Raw genomic sequence first — 16,843 nt, 5'->3', positions numbered from 1 at the left:
GGTAGTCCAAGGCATGAAACAATGAACATACGAAACTGAAGTTTAAAAGAATTGTGAACATAACTGTTTACAGTCACAAATGTTCCACAAAATTCCAGTGTACATGGCTACAGCACTAGGAGAAAAGATGATCTTCACTACTCAAGGTTAAATCTAACTTTGGCTCAGAAGGGGGTAAATTATGCTGCCACAAAAGTCTTTGGTCACTTACCTAGTAGCATCAAAAGTCTGTCAGATAGCCATATAGCGTTTAGAAGGAAATTAAAAGAATTTCTTAATGGCAACTCCTTCTACTCATTAGATGAAAAAAAAATATTGAGTGTCATGTAATATTTTGTCTATTGTAATATCTTGTATAGACACCTTTTATTAACCTGACACGTTCCACATCATTACGAAGTGTTGTATTCATGATCTATGGAACAAGTACTAATCTAATCTAATCTAATCCATAAAATAGCTGTACTCAGTGTCAGATGTACAAAAATGTATGTTATGTCACTATGATGTAATACATCAGGGGCCCATCTAAGTAGTCATAATTGCAAGACTAACACATAAGCTGTCAAAAGTTAAAAGATACTGTGAATGTAGTCGTTCACAGTAAAAAAAAGTCTATAAAATAGCAATAAGCATGAGGTTACAAATATTATTTGAAGAAATAAAAGAGGAATAAAAATGAACAGAAGTAAAATAGTGTTAATTAGTTAGGCCAGAGCAAAATCATCATAGTGCATCAAGGGAGGAACTCCACAATAATTGTCATAAAACAAACTGCGTCAATTAAGATAGTCATGAATATAAAGCTAACACATAAGCAGCCAAGAGATTAAAATAAAGGGCACAACACTTTGTTCAATTATGAAAACATTCCATAAAATACAAAAACAGAATAAAAGAGGAACAGAAGAGCAGGTACCTTCTATAGTAAGTCTTCAAAAAGATCATACAAATATTTTTTTCTGAAGTCTAATTACTTGCTGAGTATAGACAAGGGTTTATTTTGGTAGTGAGCACAAATTTCTATCTCTTATAATGTGTTAAGTAATAATGAATTAGGTGCATTGTGAAGAACTTTTAGGTTATTCATTATAGATCCTCGTAAGTGGTTGTAACGTATTAGGTGTCAGCCAAATACTGATTTATTATGAGACATACCTAAAGTGTGTTCCTTTTTTACTCTGATTTACTCAAATGGGAATGTTTTGACGAAACTTGAACATCAGCTATTATGCATTTAATGTTTACATCATTTAGAGTAGAAGTTGAATTTTATTTTATCCATTTGTTTAAAAGGGCTGTTTCAGCAGGTGTAAAATGAATATTAGTGAGATTGGAAACCCTTGGACTGAATGTATGCTCATTAATGAAAGAGTTCTGTGCAATTTTATGTTACTAGCTAATAATAGTATCTATTTTCATCTCATGATTATTCACAATTGTTTTCCATACAAAATTAATTTTCTCATCAGTAACAGAGAAAAGTATAGAGAATATCAAAGGAGGTACCTGCTTACTTAAAACCAAGCTCAACTTATACATTTCATATTATAGCTCATCCTTTTGCTTAAAGGTGTTCCTAATTTTGAACTTCTTATGTGTGAGTTTTACATTTATGACTGCTTAGATGGGTTCATGATGTATTATATTGTAGTGATGTAACCTATGTTTCTGTACATCTGACGTTGTGTACTTCTATTTTATGGAATTTTGTGGAGTATTTGTAACTGAGAGCAACTATGTTCACAGTTCTTTTAAAATTCAGTTTCTTGTGCTCATTGTTTTATATCTTTGATTACCTCAATGGGTTGATGAGATTTTGTGCTCTAGTTGTTTTGATGTAAGTTACATTTTTTTCAAGCTTTAGGTATTATGTTCTCTACTTTACTCATTATCTTGTTAGTTACTTGAACAGTGTCATCTGTGGGAGCTGACACACATTGCAACAGTTGTCTTGCTTGTATGCCAGTATTTTGTAACAACTAGTCACTGTCGTAACTTTGAAATCATCTTCTATTGAAACATCTGTGTTGACACTTCCACACCTCTTCGATGCTAAATAACACAGTATTTTCTTTGGCCTATGATCTAGGAGCAATAGGAAATAACTGACAAGCATTTTTACGTGTCGACTTGCATGTCAGCTGCTGTCACAGCTCTGAAATCTTCTTCTGCTGGATGACACATATCGATATGACCAAGCTGCCTCCATTGAAACCATTAGTGTTGCTTAACCACCATCTTTGGTGGTATATGATCTATGAGATTGTAATAAATCCCCACAAATGGCTATCAATGTTCTCACAACTGATTGGGGCTGGTTGTCTTTTTCATATGTCTTTTTATCACAGACTAACACAGTGCAGTTTATAGCAGTTACTTTATGTAATGTATGACACCTGTTTTATTCATTTTTTATTAGCTTGCATGTAACCATTATGTATATATCTTACTGTAATAAATGTTTTACATCCTGTATGAGTGGTTGGCTACTGCCAACGTAAGTCAGCATGCAGTGGGCAGATATTGCTCTCCTTGTTCATTGAGTCATAACACCTCATTCGCTGCTAGCACCTACTATTATGTGTATAATTTCTTCCTTTAAAATTTGTTGTACAATATATATTTTATGCTCATATTTCAGTATGAGGTATGAAGATGGCCAAAAACTGACTGAAACAATTTACCGCAAAGTAAAGTTTTTTTTTTGAGATGGTATGTATTCATTTAAAAAAAAAACTGAACGTTACCCTCAACTTTTTTCTGTTTTTAGGTCCTAGGAAGTCTGTGATTGCTTTCAATATTCCTGGGTCCTGTTGTATTACTCTTTCATTAATTATGTGGCTTAAAAATGAAATTTCTTTCTTTGCCTACTGAGACTTACTCAGTTTCAGTTCCACACCCCCTTTGTAAATAGCTTTGAATACTTTGTCTAAAACTCCACAATGTCCACCCCCGGTAGCCGAGTGGTCAGCGCGACAGAATGTCAATCCCAAGGGCCCAGGTTTGATTCTCGGCTGGGTTGGAGATTTTCTCCGCTCAGGGACTTAGTGGTGTGTTGTCCTAATCATCATCATTTCATCCCCATCGACGCGCAAGTCACTGAAGTGGCGTCAGATCGAAAGACTTGCACCTGGCGAACGGTCTACCCGACGGGAAGCCCTAGTCACACGACATTATTATTATTATTAACTCCACAATGTTCATGCCAATCTGAACAAGTATGTTATCTGCATAAACTTTCACTTTATGAAATAATTAAGTAGTTTATAGCAAACAGATAGATCTAGCCTAAAAGGTGCCACACAGTATTGGTAACACTTAGCTCCATGCAAAAATGCTGCATAGATACTGGATTTTTCATATGAGCTTATGTTCCAGTAAACACAGGCTACATCATAAGAAGTAAGACATTTATAGGCATGTAAGCTTTACAATGTTCCGTCAGTGTCAGCTGGTCTGCTCTTTTCCCCTAGAACGACTACATTTAATTTTCTAGCATCCAGGACTAATCTGATGCCTCCAGTCTTTTTGCTAACAAGTGTTGAGGGGTTGTTGTAACTACTGTTGGCTCTTCCAATTATTCCCAGTTCCAGCATTTTCTTAATTTCCTTCCTTACAGCCTGTTTCTTAGAAAATGGAACAGCACAGGTCTTCATGAAAAAAGGCTCATATTCTGTTAATTTTAATTTACACTCAGTCTTCCACTTCCAAAAATATATTACTGTTTTGCTTTGGAACTTCCTCCAAATAATCTTTTTGACTAGATGTTATACCTTGATTCTTTTAAATTTTTTCTTTTATTTGTAACTTATCTTGGTGCCCATTAGATTCATTTATTTCATGGCTAAGTATCTCAAAAGGAAAATGTAATTAATCATGTATTTCTGTCCACATTTTTTCAAGAAGTCATTTTACATCAGTTTTCATTGCACACAAATCTAAATATTCCAGGTGCAAAATCAATGTTAACATTCCACTTACTTAAAAATTCTGTTCCTAAAATCACATATATGATTGATTGTCTGTAATCGATTGAAAAAATGTTTGGGATATCTGATTTGTCCATTTTTACTTATCATATTTCCTTTCTACATTACAACTCAACACTTCACTATCTTATTCACTATTAATACTACTACTAATGTCAGTGTGGCTATCTTCGAACTCTTTGGTGATCAGTTACTATTTATTTTCCTCAGCTTTATGCTTTTTTGTAGCATGCTGGAAATCCTTCTGATAACATTTTTGCAGCAAATAGTTGTTAATTTCTCTGTTTCATCAATCTGACTGTTTATTTCTGTTCCCAATTCACAAAGGTTCTTCTGACTACAAACAGTTTTGTTTAGCACTAGATGTGATTTAGGTTTTCATATTCCCTACTGTATGTGACCACTCTTAGACAATTTACTGTTGGATTTGACTTGTTTATTAGTGGCTCTTTTTTAGATCTTGCCAAAGTGTCAGCCACAGCTGGAACAAACTTCAGTTTCCCTAGTCATTTCTAGAAGTTTTGCTCCCTACAAATGATTTGGGTTCCTTCTATCCTCTCTAATTGCATTTGATCCATTTGCAACAATATTCCTGGGATTTCCATTATTACTCTCAGAACCTGCCACACTCTGTTTACTTGGTAATCTGTTCAGGTTAGTTCCTTGGTGCAAAAGTTCTCACATTGTCTTCTGCTGATGGCTTAAACCTATCTGCCTTTCCCACACAGTTAAAAAAAATTTTTTTTGAATAGTATTTTTGAGAGCTGGCAAATGTAATGTGCTAATTCTTTGGAGAAATTTATTTTAACTTCATTACAGATTTACTTCCCAAAAATTTATCTGAACACTTTGTACCTTCTGGCACCCCTTGAATTTCTTCCTGCAACTCATGTTTACCATCAGTCTTTTCTACTGTCTCAGAACTATCATCTTTGCCCCTCATATTACCTTACTCAGAATGGGGAAGCCCATGATATTCGTCAGTCATTTGACTGTCATTCACTTCCTCAAAAAGGGTTGACTCTAACTCTGATTTAAATCTGCTGTTCTCAAAATATTCAGTTTTAAATGTTACTTTGTCTCTGCTAATTTTTACCACCTGTCTGTCAATCTCTGGCACACTGTCATTTACATCCCAGTCTCTAATTCTGACAAAGTTGAGAACAACACTGAGCAACAGGGACACTTACCCTTAATTCTTGTTTATCAGAAGATGATTCCACATTGTTACTCCTGTCAACTCAATCATACTACCCAGTCAGGTTGCAGTGTAGACATTGGGACACTAAGCTGTCTCTTCATTGGCGGTGTATTGAATATGACTGCACTATTCCTGGTCTTCTATTGGCTAAAATCGCTTTTGAAGATGGCGACTGCTTCCTTATTTTTCCATTGGTTGACTTTCAATTTGGCATCTCCTTCTCTGTTGTCTGCACATTTTACAGTTAACTTCATCTCTTCAATTAGTATCCTGTGCACTGTTAGGTTCACTGACCCAATACGTTTTGTCACTGCTATTCTACATGAAAAATGATTGACACATTGTCGACTTCCACCTTTCATAGTCTCTTTTAACCTTGGTGCCACTGATCGTTTAACTAGTGTCTTGTCAGTTCTTGCCAAGGTGGGGCTGATTCTCACCTGGTTACGGACTCTTATTATTTTTTTTCTCTCAATTGCAACAAGTTTATAAACTCGAAACTGAAAAACTTTCTTATGTAGAAAATAGTGTTAAATAACAGTGAATGGAACACCATTGTTTTTAGATTCACTTATTCCCTTATTTATTATGCATGAACTGCCTTTTTCGGGGCGATAACCTCTTCCTTACCTCTGTTGTTCGACGTAAGACAAAAACCATCGTAGTTCGCACTTACAGTGACAGGTTCAGTGGAAACCCTCGTCATGCACTTCCTCATTTCATTAGCCACAGTTTATACACTGAAGAGCCAAACAAACTGGTACACCTACCTAATATCGTGTAGGGCCCCTGCGAGCACGCAAAAGTGCCGCAAACGACGAGGCGTGGACTCGAATACTGTCTGAAGTTGTGCTGGAAGGAACTGACACCATGAAACTTGCAGTTCTGTCCATAAATCCGTAAAAGTACGAGGGGGTGGAGATCTCTTCCGAACAGCACGTTGCAAGTCAACCCAAATATGCTCAATAATGTTCATGTCTGGGGAGTTTGGTGGCCAGCGGAAGTGTTTTAACTCAGGAGAGTGTTTCAGAGCCACTCTGTAGCAATTCTGGATGCGTGAGGTGTAGCATTGTCCTACTGGAATTGCCAAGCCCGTCGGAAAGCACACTGTACAGGAATGGATGCAGGTGATCAGACAGGATGCTTGCGTACGTGTCACCTGTCAGAGTCGTATCTAGACGTATCAGGGGTCCCACATGAGTCAAACTGCACAAGCCCTACACCATTATGGAGCCTCCACCAGTGTGAACAGTCCCCTGCTGGCATGCAGGGTTCATGGATTGATGAGGCTGTCTCCATACCAGTACACGTCCATCCGCTCGATCCAATCTGAAACGAGGTTACAGGTCAGTCAAAAACATTTTGAAAATATTGTAAGGGCGTTGCAGCGTGGGCTGTGCTGAGAAATAACTGTTAAGAAAAAAATTCGATATGTTAAACGCCTTTCAGAGTTACTTAGCATTTAAGTTAGCCGACCAGGATGTTGAGGGCGCAATTTCAAGTGGCCCGCCAGAGACGGTGTCGTCAAATATGTCTCTCTATTGGTTTCCTAAAATCGAAAAGGGAGTGATACAGAAACTGGACACAGGATGGTAGTAAGAGCCGAACACGAGCCAAAGGCTGAGAGATCTCGTGCGCTATCATCTACACTATGGGAACAAGCGACATTAATTGTATCTGGCGGACCACTTTGATTTGCGTGCGCAATGGTAATTAACTTGGAAAAGCAACAACGCATCGAGTTTTTTTCTTAATTATTTCTCAGCATAACCAACCCTGCAGAACTCTTACAAGCTTTTCAGACTGTTTCTGACCACAGGTGTGGTACAGGATTCGAACCCGCGACCGTAGCGGCCGCACGGTTCCAGACTGAAGCGCCTAGAACCGCTCGGTCACACCGGCCAGCAACACATCTGCAAATTTCAGTTGTTGGACACAATTTTACTCTCGCAACAAGCAAAGAACTTCGTACAGTTTTCTCGTATACCCTATACCCATGTTATTAATAATGAAACGATACAAAAATAGCTATGCCATATGTGGCGGCAGATAACCCTTCATATGTTTCACTGCATAACTGTGTACTTTCTAGACACCAGCTTTACTATACGATAGCAGATACCGACACAGAGATGTTAGTACGTATGTTCAGGCTACAACACGAATTTTACTACATGATGTGAACCGTTTGGTTACAGGTAGGGGATTCATTAACTATGTCTTACTGGTTCTAATGCTAGAAGTGGACTGCCTATTTTATGGGTGGGGTTGGTATTTAGAAACTAGCGTATGAACGATTTGGAATTTTGGAAACTACATATTTGTTTATGAAAGTATATGTTTGAAATTTACTGTAGTGGATGAACTTTAAATTCAGGCAGTAATTCGTTATATATAATAAGTAATTAGTTAGTAAATTGCAGAAGGCTACAGATCTCTTTTGTCTGTTTACTCTGGGAATTACCTATGTACAAGTCCAGTTGCCACATTTGACAGTGAGATAATTTGTTTAAATTCTTAATTGGCCTCTTAATTGATTAATAAAGGGTGTCGTTTGCTCCAATAAAATTTGGAAAACAATAGTATAGTCATAAAGGAAGTCTGAACTGAAGTTTTCTTTATTATTTCTTAAGTTAGTTTCTGTAAAATTAAAAAAAAAAAAACTATTACTGCAGAGTCTGTATTTCTTAATGTAGATAATATTAAATGGGACGAGAGCATTACTGCTCTTAAATTTGTTCGTTAGATACTACTTGTAATTGTGAATTTTCTGATGAAGTCACCCTTAGTGTGTAAACAAGATAAAAGTAAAATTTTGGTGCAACTAGTTGGCTGTTTTGTACCTATCGTAAGCATGACTAATGAGCATCATAAAGGTGGTACAGATGAATATTTTAATGATTAATACACTCGTGTTCAGAAAAAGCAGAACATCTTGAACGAATACACACAGGACACGTACACTAGTATTTTCTGCAGAAACGCTTAACATTTCAGTCAGCTCAGTTCAGCGTGTCTCCTGGTTGCCTAGTAGGCACAGGGCCCGCCATGTGCCCTGATAATTTGTTCCATGCATGATGGCATTGGCGTATATAAGGCGTGAATGGTGTCCTGTGGTATAGCCATACATACTGCTTTCACTTTGCTCCAAAGTTCTTCTGTGATGACTGGCGCTGAGTCACAGTGCTACACACATTGTTTCACGATATCCCACACATTTTCGACTGGCGACAAGTCTGGTGATCTGGCGGCCAGGGCAAAAGGCTGACATCGTGTGACACCAAGAGGGCACGTGGTCATGCAGCAACATGTGGTCGTGCATTGCCTTGCTGAAAAATAGCGTCTGGTGTCTTGTGCAGAAAGGATATGGCGACGGGTCACAGGATGTCATTTACGTATCTCAAACCAGTCTCAGTGTCCTGGGAATGCACTAACTGTGATTTGTGTTTGTACCCAATACTACCCCACAACATGAGGTCTTGAGTTGGAGTGTATGTCTTGTGCGAATGCAGCCACCGTGATGCCACTTTTCCTGTCTATTGTGAACCAAAATGCAGCCATCGTTTTCAATTAAACAGAACCTGTATTCATCCGAAAACACTATCCGATGCCATTTCTGTCGCCAGTGACATTGTGTCATATACTGTCCATCATGTTCCTGCATATTCGCCAAAGGTAGGCGGAGAAGTGGATCGTGTGCACATAACCTGTTGTTGTTGTGGTCTTCAGTCCAGAGACTGGTGTGATGCAGCTCTCCATTCTACTCTATCCTTCTGAATCTACTTAGTGTATTCATCTCTTGGTCTCCCTCTACGATTTTTACCCTCCACGCTGCCCTCCAATACTAAATTGGTGATCCCTTGATGCCTCAGAACATGTCCTACCAATCGATCCCTTCTAGTCAAGTTGTGTCTCAAATTCCTCTTCTCCCCATTTCTATTCAATACCTCCTCATTAGTTATGTGATCTACCCACCTAATCTTCAGCATTCTTCTGTAGCACCACATTTCGAAAGCTTCTATTCTCTTCTTGTCTAAACTATTTATCATCCACGTTTCATTTTCATACGTGGCTGCACTCCATACAAATACTTTCAGAAACGCCTTCCTCACACTTAAATCTATACTCGATGTTAACAAATTTCTCTTCTTCAGAAACGGTATCCTTGCCTTTGCCAGTCTACATTTTATATCCTCTCTACTTCGACCAACATCAGTTATTTTGCTCCCCAAATAGCAAAACTCATCTACTACATTAAGTGTCTCATTTCCTAACCTAATACCCCTCAGCATCACCTGATTTAATTTGACTCCATTCCATTATTCTCGTTTTGCTTTTGTTGATGTTCATTTTGTATCCTCCTTTCAAGACACTGTCCATTCCATTCAACTGCTCTTCCAAGTCCTTTGCTGTCCCTGACAGAATTACAATGTCATCGGCGAATCTCAAAGTTTTTATTTCTTCTCTATGGATTTTAATACCTACTCCGAATTTTTCTTTTGTTTCCTTTACTGTTTGCTCAATATACAGATTGAATAACATCGGGGATAGGCTACAACCTTGTCTCACTCCCTTCCGAACCACTGCTTCCTTTCATGTCCGTAGGCTCTTATAACTGCCATCTGGTTTCTGTACAAATTGTTAATAGACTTTCGCTCCCTGTATTTTACCCCTGCCATCTTCAGAATTTGAAAGAGAGTATACCAGTCAACATTGTCAAAAGCTTTCACCAAATCTACAAAGCTAGAAACGTAGGTTTGCCTTTCCTTAATCTATCTTCTAAGATAAGTCGTAGGGTCAGTATTGCCTCACGTGTTCCAACATTTCTACGGAATCCAAACTGATCTTCCCTGAGGTCAACTTCTACCAGTTTTTCCATTCGTCTGTAGAGTCTTCGCATTATTATTTTGCAGCCGTGACTTATTAAACTGATAGTTCGGTAATTTTCACATTTGTCAACACCTGCTTTCTTTGTGATTGGAATTATTATAGTCTTCTTGAAGTCTGAGGGTATTACGCCGGTCTCTTACATCTTGTTCACCAGATGGTAGAGTTTTGTCAGGGCTGGGTCTCCCAAGGCCATCAGTAGCTCTAATGGAATGTTGTCTACTCCTGGGTCCTTGTTTCGACTTAGGTCTTTCAGTGCTCTGTCAAACTCTTCGCGCAATATCATATCTCCCATTTCATCTTCATCTACATCCTCCTCCATTTCCATAATATTGCCCTCAAGTAAATCGCCCTTGTATGGGCCCTCTAGATACTCCTTCCATCTTTCTGCTTTCCTTTGTTTGCTTAGAACTGGGTTTCCATCTGAGCTCTTGATATTCATACAAGTGGTTCTCTTTTCTCCAAAAGTCTCTTTAATTTTCCTGTAGGCAGTATCTATCTTACCCCTAGTGAGATATGCCTATACATCCTTACATTTGTCCTGTAGGCATCCCTGCTTAGCCGTTTTGCACTTCCTGTCGATCTAGTTTTTGAGACGTTTGTATTCCTTTTTGCGTGCTTCATTTACCGCATTTTCTCCTTTCATCAATTAAATTCAATATATCTTCAGTTATCCAAGGATTTCTACTAGCCCTCGTCATTTTACCTACTTCATCTTCTGCTGCCTTCATTATTTCATCTTTCAAAGCTACCCACTCTTCGTCTACTGTATCTCTTTCCCCCATTCCTGTCAATCGTTCCCTAATGCTCTCCCTGAAACTCTCTACAACCTCTGGTCGTGTCAGTTTATCCAGGTCCCATCTCCTTAATTTCCCACCTTTTTGCACTTTCTTCAGTTTTAATCTGTAGTTCATAACCAATAGATTGTGGTCAGAGTCCACATCTGCTCCTGGAAATGTCTTACAATTTAAAACCTGGTTCCTAAATCTCTGTCTTACCATTATATAATCTATCTGAAACCTTCCAGTATCTCCAGGCCATAATAAACGGCGACGGGTTGTCAGCCATTATAGTGTACGATGTGTTGCACTGTTCCACTGTTGCCCCAGAGCCGAGGAGGACACAGATCTGTCCTGCAACGACAGTTGGATGAGGTGTTGATCTTCTCCAGGGCTCGTCTGGGTGGTGCGACCTGACCCACGACGTCGTGTTCTGTGACCTTCTGTGAACCATTCTGCACACACTCGTTGTACTTCCGAAACACTTCGTCCCACCTGACCTGCAATTTCCTCGATGAATGCATCAAATTCTCTCATGCCAATAATGCGCCCTCTTTCAAACGCACTGATTTGAGGATACGGTTCTCGCATAGACCTGCGAGGCATCCTGCACGTCTGCTCAACTCACACTGATCCACTACCTTCAGTTCATAGAGACAACGAGAGCTGCAGCCACATTTTACCAGTAGGTGGTGTTGCGCAGCGATATCGATGATGACCTTGAACCCGCAGGCCGACATGGTTCAAATGGTAATCATTTCTGCAGAACATACTAATGTACATGTCGTTCAAGGTGTTCTGTTCTTGTAAACATGAAATGTGAATGAGATGGATGTATTCTGTAACGGTGCTCGGAGTATGCATACACACACTTGACATTAAAACAACAACATAGAGGAGAAAAGCAAATAATAAAATTTTACCTATGCGTGTGTAGAGTATAATAGCAAGATACCTGATTATATTGGTAAGTTATTTGGAGGTATACGGGTAGTGAAATTTAGTACCTAGGGCTGCCTCTCTAACCTATTTATATATCAAGTCTGAGCCCGAAAGTCAGGTATGGTTATGTCATTCCATACTGCTTCAAGTCTTTGCCGTAGTGCATCAGTGAAACCGGCTTTGGAGTGTGGAGTGCCAGTCTCTTGGTAACTCACGACCAAATGTTTTCAATGGATGAGAGATCTGTAGAAGGTGGTGCGATGGCCATTAGTTGAACAGCGTCGACATCAAGGTAGATCAGGGCAACGTGGCCAACTTGCTATCTTACATTGCTGTGTTGAAAACTAACGTCACGGTGACCTCGCAGGTAGGGCACAGCCACTGGCCTTAACAGGACAGAATTTAACACCTACTGTCCAAGATACTGGCTAAGCAAATCAGAAGTGATCATGTTGTGTAGCCAATGATTACGCACACCATCATGCCAAGTACAAGGCCTATATGACAGCGACTCATCTGAAACGACGACGAAAGCACTTCAAAGTGTCTAGTTTATAAACTGAGGCGCCATTACAGTCGCACATGATGATGACGCGTGTAGTCAAAATGTTATGCAGAATACACAGTGCCATCTAACATTACACCCAAGAACCAATGAACTAACACAAAAGTAGTTCAAACATAGCGGTAAAACTGGAAAAACCTTAACGAAGGGATGTCCCCAGGGTTCCGTATTAGGTCCCCTATTCCACATGGAGCCACTTCAGGAAAACCTGTAACAGAGTGAAGAGGTGCTAGAGGTGAAAGCCTACGCTGATGACCTCCTCCTGTTGGTTGGCGGCCGGAGCCTCGTAGACATTTAGCCGAAAATAGAGAGGGCCATGGAAAAATTGCAACTGTGGTGCCGAAATACCAAGATATCAATTTCACCAATTTCTGGTAAAAGGACAGCTAGCGAGAAATCCTACTGTGAGAATTGAGGGCTTACCAGTCCTTAGGCGACGTGAGGCACGCTACTTGGGAATTATCATCGATGTAAGGTGGAACTTCGGAAGGCACATTGAACCCGTGACCCAGAGAGAATTACAAGTACTTAATAACCTCATCTCTATAGGTCATAAAAGATTTCACCTTCCCCCTCACCTGATAAAATTGTACCACAATAGCATAATGACGTCAATAGTGGGTTACGGCTAGGGAGTCTGGGCACGCTGGCTCACGAGGGTGGCGCCCGCCATGACAGTGAGAAGATTACAGAGGAACACGTTGTTAAGGTCTGTGGGGTCTTACAGGACATCTCCAGGGGGGACCCTATTAGTGATAATGGGGCTCTGTCCTCTGGACATCAAAATCAGGGAACAAGCCGCATGGTATTGGGCTAAGAAAGATGATGATATGAAAATAGAAGACATTTTGGGAGTTCGGGTTAGGGACAAGGGTGAGATAAGGAAAAGAGGCGAAGAACTATGGCAGGAACCATGCGGACCGGACGAATTTGGCAGAAGAACTTTCCAACTCTTACCAAATGTAAAGGAAAGGCTAGATATGGGGTATTTTAAGCCAGCCTGGGGTTTGTTCCATTTTCTCACTGGTCATGGGCTCTGTCCGACATATCTATGCCGGTCTGGGAAGAGGTGACTGTGGCGTATCGGAGGGTACTCCCGACCATGTGGTTTACGAGTGCCCCCTTTTCGATGATGTAGGAGCTATATTACGACAGAAACTACCAAACAACGACACATACGACTTGCTGAGACACGAGGAGGCATCCCAAACCTTGAATAATCTGGCTAACGAGGTACCAAGAAAAGTTCTGACAGCATTCGTGATCAATAGCAAACTGTCCTAGTATCCTAATCCTGTACCGCCTGTACGTGGACAGGTCGACTTGTAAGCTGGAATCCGCCACGTGCAGGGCTAGGGGGAGTGGGCTACATTAACTTCACAACAACGACATGCACCAGACTTGACGTAGGTTAGTTAATAGTTAGTAGGATTTAGAAATAGAAACCGGAATAGGAACCTGTAGCGATTAGTAATTTTGGCCTACCTAGTGTCAGGGGCACGCTCATCGGCCTTTGCTCGATGAGCAAGGCATTGCAGTAGGTTTATATCCACACTGACACACCTGTGACGCTGCAGACAGTTGAGACTAGCTATAAGTAGGTATTAGTGTGTATAGCTTAACATAGAACTTAACTTTGCCCATTAGCCTGTACTGTCTACAGTTGACAAGTAAAAATATAATTAGCTGCAAATAACAACATTGTAACACTTAGGACCCACTAATCATCAAGGTGGTGGGTTACATTTGTATAATTATAATGTACTGTGAATAAAGATTTTTTTTTAAAAAAAGTAGTTCAAAATGAAAAGCTTAGGCACCACTGTTCAACTGTGTCAGAACGAAGTAGAACTAGGCCATGAGGTGGTGTCGATGGAGCTAAACTCACTGGACAAGATATTGGTCACCCCATTAATAGAACATAGTGGTCGCCTTGGAGCATTGCAGATGGTGTAGAAGTCATAGGGTATGATTCACCTCAGCTGACATCAGTCATGACAGCGAATTGGTATGTACGTAGCAGGCGGTTCTGTGGAATCGGTGCATTTAAGACGAGTTAACTTGGAGACCTGACAGAATGTCAGAAAGAAGTTGTAGTGTTTGGGTGTACGTATGACCACATGATGAACGTTTTTTTTCTGATTTGCTGGTGTGCCAACGTGGACTGTCCAGCCTTTCTACAAGAAATGGCGTACACCTGCAGCCATGTAACACAGCATAAGAACAGTGGTCATGGAAGGATCATAACCATCAGTGGTGGTGGTGGTTAGTGTTTAACGTCCCGTCGACAACGAGGTCATTAGAGACGGAGCGCAAGCTCGGGTTAGGGAAGGATTGGGAAGGAAATCGGCCGTGCCCTTTCAGAGGAACCATCCCGGCATTTGCCTGAAACGATTTAGGGATATCACGGAAAACCTAAATCAGGATGGCCGGAGACGGGATTGAACCGTCGTTCTCCCGAATGCGAGTCCAGTGTGCTAACCACTGCGCCACCTCGCTCGGTAACCATCAGTGACTCGGTACGAGTATCATCCCTTGTCAATGACAATCCGTTTCAGACTCGACAGGAAATGAAATTTCCTGTGTTCCGGACCGAGACTCGAACTCTGGACATTTTCCTATTGCGGCCAAGTGTTTTGTCACCTAAGCTACCCAAGCACGACTCACGACCCGTCCTCACAGATTTACTTCTGCCAGTACCTCGTCTCCTACCTTCCAAACTTCACAGAAGCTCTTCTGCGAACCTTGCAGAACTAGCAGAATTACGTAGGGATCCAAATGGAACGGTGATGGACCTTAGGTATGGAAGAGACTGGAACAGCACATTACGTCCACATGCTAACACCTTTTTATTGGTCTTTTTCACTGACGCACATGTACATTACCATGAGGGTTGAGATACACGTTCGACGGGCGTTTCATAGGACGTGGAGGACGCATACATTGGCCAGCCCGTTCTCCTGATCTTACACCTCTAGACTTCTTTCTGTGGGGTACGTTAAAGGAGAATGTGTACCGTGATGTGCCTACAACCCCAGAGGATATGAAACAACGTATTGTGGCAGCCTGCGGCGACATTACACCAGATGTACTGCGGCGTGTTCGACATTCATTACGCCAGAGATTGCAATTGTGTGCAGCAAATGATGGCCACCACATTGAACATCTATTGGCCTGACATGTCAGGACACACTCTATTCCACTCCGTAATTGAAAACGGAAACCACGTGTGTACGTGTATCTCAACCTCATGGTAATGTACATGTGCGTCAGTGAAAAAGACCAATAAAAAGGTGTTAGCATGTGGACGTAGTGTGCTGTTCCAGTCTCTTCCATACCTAAGGTCCATCACCGTTCCATTTGGATCCCTACGTAATTCGGTGCTCTCCGATACACACGATCGAACAGCGGAGGAGTGGTACTCAAGCGTCAACTTTAGGTTACAGTATCTCCGGATGTAATTAACATTTTACAATGCAACAAACGGCACTGATTACGTATTTGTTTATATGTTCAGATGTGCTAACAAAACTAACGGGGTTCCATTTAAAAAAACGTAGGTTTATGTTAAAAAACATACTTCCGTGCGTTTTTTTATGGTTTTTATTAACCAATGACACTAGCCCCTCTCCTCACGTTCAGTCTGTGGAATCGATTCGTCAGTATTTGATGTGGTTTACGAAATATATCCAGCGGTAATGTTAGGTGACTCACCCTGTATATGACGATGCCACTATGGCTGCAGCACCGTAGGTCACGATTTTATAAAACAGATCTGAAGATGGTCATTATAGACCGAAACCGGTAGTCTGATGACAAAAACATTTGTGACCATAGACGTAAAGTAAAAGAAATTTGTTCTGTATTCGGGTCACTGTTCTATTCGCGACCATGTCGCAGCTTGGTAAATTCATTGGTTCCAACTAACAAACCGTTTATTTCTTTACAGCGCTTGGGGTCCATTACCTGTCGCTGCCAATAACAGTAAGCCACACCGTCTTCAGGGCTGATCATCCATTCGTATTCCTCATTCTGGATACTCAGACGAAGACTGTGCTCTTCGCAGGACGGTATTCCGAGCCTGCATCATAACCTAAAATGAAATATTTCATATTTTGGGACATTTACGTTCCGCAGCCTGATGGATGTCGATGGAAGAACATTTGCCGACAGTTGGATTTTTAATTGACGGACTCTATGCAAGTTTGTTTAAAAGAATGTGAAAAAGTAATAAATGTTTATGATTTGTTTCATTTAATGAATGTCATGTGAATCAAATATGAATTTATAATATATATTATATTTTGAAAATAGTCACGTAACTGCAAAAGATTTCTTTTCAGAAGAAACCTGCAAGATCATGTTCACCTGAGTTGGGGTGATCTCAGGAATGCCAACGGATCGGAAACACCACACGTACATAACATTACTTCCACATTGAGAGATACCACACATTCCAGTCAAACTTTTTTTCCGG

The 16,843-nt window shown here is 40.5% G+C and overlaps 1 protein-coding gene across 2 annotated transcripts in view; it reads left to right on the top strand.

Annotated features, from left to right (window-relative positions):
* The window catches only part of LOC126458541 (leukocyte elastase inhibitor-like), a 221,524-nt gene extending 204,900 nt beyond the window's left edge, over positions 1-16,624 (top strand). For both annotated transcript variants that reach the window (XM_050095658.1, XM_050095657.1), the window contains one exon: positions 16,316-16,624. In XM_050095658.1, coding sequence (XP_049951615.1) covers positions 16,316-16,458 — 143 coding nt within the window. In that variant the 3' untranslated portion in view covers positions 16,459-16,624. The remainder of the gene's footprint in view (positions 1-16,315) is intronic.
* The last annotated feature ends 219 nt before the right edge of the window (positions 16,625-16,843 follow it).

Source organism: Schistocerca serialis, chromosome 2 (genome assembly GCF_023864345.2).
Source record: "Schistocerca serialis cubense isolate TAMUIC-IGC-003099 chromosome 2, iqSchSeri2.2, whole genome shotgun sequence".
Taxonomy (NCBI): domain Eukaryota; kingdom Metazoa; phylum Arthropoda; class Insecta; order Orthoptera; family Acrididae; genus Schistocerca; species Schistocerca serialis.
This window is presented reverse-complemented; position numbering and strand designations above follow the sequence as displayed.